This window comes from Chironomus tepperi, unplaced genomic scaffold (assembly GCF_022539635.2).
Source record: "Chironomus tepperi strain 1889 unplaced genomic scaffold, CSIRO-AGI_Ctep_v1 contig_364, whole genome shotgun sequence".
NCBI lineage: Eukaryota > Metazoa > Arthropoda > Insecta > Diptera > Chironomidae > Chironomus > Chironomus tepperi.
Window position 1 is genome coordinate 3,768,417 of NW_027226486.1, and position 7,946 is coordinate 3,776,362.

Consider the following 7,946-nt stretch of genomic DNA (forward strand, 5'->3'; position numbering starts at 1 on the left):
TATTGACAGTATTCCACTTTGAATTGGAAATTGGGAGACGGAAGCCAAGGATAGAGCCAGCTTTAGGCACCATCTAAGAGAGGCCATGAATTACAATTGATCTGTACAGCCAGCGAATTCAGTTAATAATAGTCATACTTATAACTGTGAAATAATCTAGAAAACAATTTTTTTTTCCATCCATCCACAAAATAATCATGTGCTGCTCGGTTTAATTTAATTGTTATTAAAACACTTTTCAATCATTAAGAAGTATTTTTCAAAATAAATTACAGCATTATCGCTTAACCATGAATATGTAAATTTTCAAATACAAAATGCTTTATCGACAGTTTACATTTCTCAAGTGTTTGTATTAGAACTTTCCAAGTCTGTCCATAAACACATGACTTTAGACTTCATCACAAACACAAAACAGAAACTTTTTTCTCGAAAAGTTTCGAAATGTTATTTACAAAAATTATATTAATTAAGTAAATATCCACTTAGACATAGAAAATGAGAGAAAAAAAAATTCCGAGAAGCTGAAAGTCATCTATTAATAATCATTTTTCTTTATATAGCATATATGAAAAAGATTTCCGTAGAAAACGAACTATTCGAAAATGACTTAAAGTCTTCCCCTTAAAATGCTCGCAAAAAATGTGAGATTTTTTAGCTTTTTTCAGCCCATTGTGACACTTGTTTGTTCGCTCGTGCGGAGGCGATCGTTCTATACATTTAAAGTATAGAAGATCAATGTAAAGAAGACAAAAAAAAAGAGAAGAAAAAATTTTTTATTTCTTTCTGTGCCTGTTAGTGATTTTTTTTAGTCTAAGTTCTGAGTTGAAGACGTGAGTTTCAAAAAAGTGAATCGTTTGCTGTTCTTTTATATTCTCTCATATTCTACAGTGAATATATACATATATTATTTGTTGTTTGAGATTTGGACATATTTTTTTATAATCAGTAAACAGTTGTGGATCAGTGATATCGCGTGCAAAATATTAAAAAACAACAATAATTCCAGCTATGGCAAACGAGATTGTTGATAGAGTAATAAAAATTAGAATTTTTCACTCAAGTTATATAATAAAATTCATAACAGATTGCATCGTAAAGGATTAATGCATTCAGTTTTTGAGACATTATAATAATGCGTTGACGGTTTATTAATGTGCTGAATATAGAATGATATAGATGAACTAAATTTAGATGATGAAACACAATTTCAAGTTTATATTAGTGAAATGAGAAATGTTTTTATAGAAATATATATATTCATGGAAACGTTGGAAGCATGACTGCGGATGAAAAAATAAAATATAAATTTTTGTCTTCACCTGAATGATCTTGACTTCCTATCAACAGACAAATTATGAGTTTATTTGGTATTTAAGATTATCAATGTTGACGATCAGGTTTCAATGTTCAAAATAGACAAGTTCTAAGACAAAAATGGTCAATAAGTAAGAAAGGCCTTGGATGTGTGGGGTATAAAGCGCATTTTTTGTGTAATTTAGAAACAAACATTGTTGAATTGGTTAAGACTAGCTGTAGTAGAAGCAGTTCAGGACAAACAGACAAACAGATAAAGCAAACAGACAAACAGACAAACAGCAAATAGACAAACAGACAAACAGACAAACAGACAAACAGAACAAACAGTTCAGACAAACAGACAAACAGACAAACAGACAAGACAAACAGACAAACAATAAAGAGACAAACAGACAAACAGACAAACAGACAAACAGACAAACAGACAAACAGACAAACAGACAAACAGACAAACAGACAAACAGACAAACTAGACTAGATAGAACGACAGACACACAGAACAGAATTTGCAGTAAATCACTCAAATATTATCACCGGAAGCACCCAAAAACAACAATTTAATCTACAAAATCACACAAAACATCCTACTTAAAATAAACTATTTTTGATAATGCATCACAAATTGAACTACAAATGTTTGTAAGAATGCGAATGCATTCCAATTTTATCGTGCTTCCGTAATTCTCATTTTCGCATTCATTTCGGTGCTAATGAAATTGTAACAAGCCAAGAAAGAGAGAAAAGTAAAAAAAGAGGAAGAAGAAAAAGGAAAAACTTAACTGATTTTAAGAGCATATCGTCATTCGTCTATTAAAATAAAAAATCACTCACTGCAACAAGTGAATCATTGAATATTCACACGGAGGTTCGTTTTTCTTCTCTGACGCGCTTTACAGTCAGGAAATTTCTATGGGCTTAATGAGTTGTAATCGTTGAATAAAGAAACGAAATGGAATTGGATTAAAATTTATTTAATTTACAATTCTTTGTTTCCGTGTCTACCTTAATTGTGGATTTAAAGGAGGGCTGATGAAAAAATTTTTGCAATGTCTATTTATAAACTTTGGATTTACTTTTTCTTTGTCTTTAAAAGATTTTAATGGAATAAATAAGAAATTTTTCAACACGCGTTTGTTAATTAAAAATTGTGCAGCTTCATATAAATTGTTTCCCTTCCGTTCATGACAGACTTATGTATATGATTATCAGTTCAAAGAACCCATTTAATAAAGAATCGCAATTCGTACATGTTTGGAAGTATCCAGAACGTTTATGAATGTTGGAATGTTCATGCATAAAGTGGTATGATGTGGGTAGTCCCCTCATTCTAAATTAGAATGTGGTCCAGGCTTCATCCAATGACGAAGATCGTTATAGCCCGCGAGAGATTCGAACCCACACCCTCTTGATAACATTTCATGCGCTCTTATCTACTGAGGTACCGAGGGTTGTTAGAGAACTTGACACAATGCTCAGTTAAGCCTTTCCTCGAAAAGCACATACCGGTTATCCGATCATAAATCCGGACCAAAGCCAATGTGGCTCTGACTTGGTGTCAAACTCGGTTTTAATCCGGTAATATGTAAGAATCACGTTGTTCTGGTGTAGACTTTGATTTTCGGTTTGTCCATGCAGTACAATTTGCATAGCTCTTATCATTGTGTTGTATCAAGCTAGCTGCTTGTGCATCCAACATGGCATACCCCGACATCTAGTCTAGTCCCTAAAATCGGCTCTTAAATTGACTCGACTCCATATAAAACTCAAGTCGACTTAAAGCTTTGTCCCTAACTTTTCAGATCAGAACTCATCACTTCTTCTCAATCATTCAAACAACAACAACACCTACCATCCGTTTCCAACAACAAAATCACATGCCATCCGGTATATCCACCTCAAGATATTTACAGCAAGTGACTCATTACATTATCACTAAACTTCTTTTCTATTTACGGAAATGTCTACTATAAACATTTAGCTATTTGTAGCACTACATTATCTATCCACATATCTCTTGTTTATTATATACAGCTAGATTGCCTATAAATATTCAGTATCTCAATGAGTGTCAGCTACTTCTGATAAGTCATTAATCTAAAATCAATAATGCTCAATCAGATGGTTCAGATTTCTTCTTAAAGTTGTTGAATTATTCATTATAAAAAATATTTGGAAAGCAATTCTCATGGATTTATCGATCTTAGTAGCTAAGAGAGGTGATATAAATGCTTAGAGACTAGCTTCTTTTTTGTGACAATTTATTGAATTGTTTTTTGATGGAGATTTTTGTTGCTGAATATTTTATTCTAAGAGCTAGAGTTAGGATGGTGAAAATCTGGTTGAGATTAGAACTAGTTTGTGTTAGGTTTAGAATGCTTGTCTATATGTGCAAGACTTTGTTATAATCCTTCATTTCTGATTGTAAAATCTAGGGACTGGTTTCATATTTATCTTTCTATCCCTGAAGTGTTGGAGTAAATTGCAATCTACGATTCGAGCCAAGTAAAAGCAAGAGAATCATGCCTCTGTGGCCGAATGGTTAGGCATCAGATATTGAGCCCTCTCATTTATGAAACTTTGGGTTCATTTCCCATCAGAAGCTGATCTCTCAATCTATTACTCAGAGTTTCGTCAATATGTCAAGAATTTGGACAATTCTCATAACATTGGAATCGTTTGAGCCTACCCTAGTATCTACCCTAAGTCTATGACCAATACTTTAGTCATGAAACATCTATCAGTGACAGTTAGAGTCAGAAAGCGATCAACTTAGTTGACGAAGATTTTCACTTTTATCGCTTGTCATCTTAGTTAATCTGATCCTGGTTAGAATATTGACAGTGTTTATGAGACCTGACCAAAAGACACAATTTTAGATTTCTGAGTAAACATGATTTCAGACGAGGATTCCATCCGAAGTCTCTCAGTTACTCTTGGCAATTTAGGTATCTGATACCCTAATAAAATGCACACAATTATTCAACAACGCCACTTTAAACCAAGAAAGTGCCAGAATTTACTTTCAGTAACTAATTATAAGCAATTCCATAAAAGATTCATGCTTCCTTCTCATTAAAAACTCCACAACGGATCTAGTATTGATTACAGTTTCACATTATACAATTCTTTAACTTTTTATAGTAAAGTAAAAAAAAATTGTGCAATAATCGTGTACTGCATGTTATGTTCTTTTATGTCGTCTTAATATCGAAAAAGATTTCCTGAACGGTTCTGCTATAGCTTCACATATCGTTGCGAACAGAAGAATAAGAAATAAAAAAATCTCGTTGTGCTTACGACAGAAGCGAAATGAAAATGTGAACATGCATGTTGAAAATGTAGCTCCTTTTCAGCTACAAAAATTTTATTTTTTGATGTCTGACTTAAACAGAAAAGTTCAAGGCTAAATATGCATATACATGATTTTGAAAATAATTACATGTCTCTGTGTATCATTAGTATTCAGCCAACGACTTCTTACATTTAGCAAGAAGTCGCTGAAATTAAATGCTCATAAATTTGACGATATTTGCAAATCGAGTTTATTGTCCGTTGTAGACATTTTTTGGCTATTAAATTTCAATTAAAAATTCATAATGAAAATTTTTACTTCACTATATTTACATGACATAATATAAACTTGAGCCGTCTATTAATCATACGAAATAAATAAATATTTTTACAGAGTAGGAACAGCTACTTAAATTTAATTTCGTTTAATTCAAAAATTGTTTCGCTCTTAGTCATAAAATGAAATGTGACGCGGATGTCGAGACCGAGTGACACAGAACAGTTGTGTGAGCGGTGCTGACAGTTGCTGTAATGTCATTAATGTATTTTTGGGGATAAAGAACCAGAATCTATTAATTAATTTACCCGGACTCATGTGTTTAGTATTGTAGTTGCACATGCATGAGTAAAGTATCAATCATTGCTTATGATGGATCCTATTTTTGGACATTATTCTAGATCATTAGTAGGCAACCTGTGTGCCGCGGCACCTAATAGTGTCTACAAGAATGCCATGAAGCGAATGCGGCTTGGGTAGAGATTTACCACCAAGATGGATCGTGTCACACAGGTTACCCACCACTGTACTAGATACATACTTTTCTGTAGTGAGTACTTCAGGTACCAATAAGTGTAAGACATTCTTAATGACATTCTTACAGTATACACTAGATTATACCAAGAATTCTGCCTTAAGAACGAATTTCAGACCACTTAAGCTACATAAAACTAGTCAGCAAATCACCCTAACTTCATATGCCTGTTCCATCTGCTCTATTTGTAATCACCGCAATAAAAGCATTTGTCTGTGTCGCTCGGTCAACAATTTTCACAAAACATTTATTTAATTTAAAATACTCAAACTGAAAAAGCATTTTCTCCTTATCAGCATTGCCTAATGTCATAAATTTAATCAAATTTGTTTGACATAATTTAATTTCAGTTTGATCGTGATGGATATATGGTCTTTGAGGATTTTTATAGCCCCGAGGAAGTTGATGAAATGCGCAAGGCTGGACGTGCTTTTCCATTTCAAGCACCCAAAGAGGATCGTTGCTCATTTCAGAATCAGGTATGTATATTTTTAAACAGTTTGAGGCAATGTCATTAATTCTGTCATATCCTGTTAGGCATCAGATCAATATTTCATAGAATCTGGAGATAAAATTCGTTTCTTTTTTGAGAAAAATGCAATCGGACCAAATAATGAGTTGTTGGTTCCAGAAGAACATTCTTTGAACAAAGTCGGTCATTCACTTCATGTCGACCATCCAGTCTTTAGAAAATACACTTTTGACAATAGAATTAGAGAATTATGCTGGCAATTGGGACTTCAGAAGCCAGCTGTTGCACAAAGCATGTACATGTAAGTAACATGAAGTCATTGTACTTGCGACATAATAATGAATGTTTATTCCAAAAAAGGTTCAAAAACCCAGGTATTGGAGATGAAGTACAATCTCATCAAGATGGTAGTTATCTTTACACAGAACCAACATCAGTCATTGGATTCTGGATTGCACTTGAGGATGCAACATTAGAAAATGGATGCTTAAAGTTCATTCGAGCATCACATAAAAATGGAATTCATCGTAGATTCTATCGTAATCCAGACAAAAGTTCATCTGAGCTTTTGATTTACGACAAGCCAGCCCCAATTTATCAGCAATCAAATTTTACATCAGTTCCAGTCAAAAAGGGTAAGGATGATTAATTTATGTTAGGATAAAAGGAAGCTAAAATGGCACTTAAAGTTTGCGAGATTTTCTCAAGACAATTTAGACACAGCCTTAAGGCTAATAACCTTTTTGCTGCCATTTTTCGGAGACATTCCTTAACAAGCAATTTAAGTCTGGAATGCAATTTAAAAACGGTCCGGAAAATTTTTCAATTACCTTAATTTAATTTCCTTCCTTTTTTCAACATTACAGGAACATTAGTCATAATCCACTCTCAGGTTGTTCATCGCAGTGAATCCAACAAATCTAAAAAATGCCGCGATGCTTATACGTTCCATGTTATTGAAACAAGAGGAACACGATATGCTAGTGACAATTGGTTACAGCCACCAGAATCCTTCCCAATTCTATACGAACGTTAACTTCCTTCTTTTTTTGTTATTTTATTTCTTTCGATTTTTCAGCATAATGGGATCATTTATTCTAGCAAACTTTATACACAAAAAAAGACTTGAAATTATTCTCTCCTTTTTTTATTGTTTTTCTTTATGATGCATATGGTTATGAAAATTGTTATGCATATTTTTATGTTGATTAGATCTTTGAACAATCGATTCTATTTTAAAATTGCTCAATATTCAACTTTTTATCGGATGTAATTTGTATTGAACCTCGTTTTCAGTTAATTTAAAATGTATAGAATAAATCAAAGAAATATATGATTTTTTATTAGTAATAAAATGTTAGTCCTGACTGGGGGTTGTTTGTTAGTGATTTCTATGTGATGTAGGCTAACAGGCAAAGAGACCGCTTTTAGGTACCGAAGTGGCGTTTCTGTTTCATGAAAGCACACTCTTTGCCTGTTGTGTGTTGGACTGTTGGATGATGTTCCTTGAAAATGGACAAAGTATATAATGACAACTAGTTAATGTCCAGTTGATGTCTAGTTAAAATGCATCATTGTCCACTAAAACCTGATACTCTGTCTCAGAATGATTCTGAATTTTTACAAAATTTGTGCCAAAAATGCCTTACTAAAAGACATAGCCAGGAATTGATACTTGATCGATTTTCCATAACTCGAGAAATGAGTAAAGAGCAGTGGTGGGCAACCTGTATGCCAGATCACTCTGGTGTGACGAAAAAGGTTTGGAAATGCCATGCGCCATATAATGTCAAATGATTTTTCAGTCATGGTTTCCCAACCAGATGAGCCCTGAAAAACAAAATATTGCCCATCACTGGTTTACAGTAAATTTTGATTTAAAGTATCACTTAGTATCATTCTCTGACAATATCTTAAAAACAAGTAGATTCGGATTTTGTATAGAATAGTCGACTTCGAGTTCTACATTAGACATCATAGACAAATTAGCCCCCAACTCAAAAAGGATAGTTAATGTGCCAATCTTCATATTTTTGTCATAAAGCTCATTG

The 7,946-nt window shown here is 33.2% G+C and overlaps 1 protein-coding gene across 1 annotated transcript; it reads left to right on the plus strand.

Moving 5' to 3' along the window:
* The first annotated feature begins 719 nt into the window (after nucleotides 1–719).
* Nucleotides 720–7,641, plus strand: Phyhd1 (Phytanoyl-CoA dioxygenase domain containing 1). The gene is made up of 5 exons (XM_070646633.1): nucleotides 720–1,035; nucleotides 5,774–5,902; nucleotides 5,961–6,196; nucleotides 6,256–6,530; nucleotides 6,762–7,641. Exons 1-5 carry the CDS (start codon nucleotides 1,012–1,014, stop codon nucleotides 6,929–6,931), a joined length of 834 nt encoding a protein of 277 aa, XP_070502734.1. The 5' UTR covers nucleotides 720–1,011; the 3' UTR covers nucleotides 6,932–7,641.
* The last annotated feature ends 305 nt before the right edge of the window (nucleotides 7,642–7,946 follow it).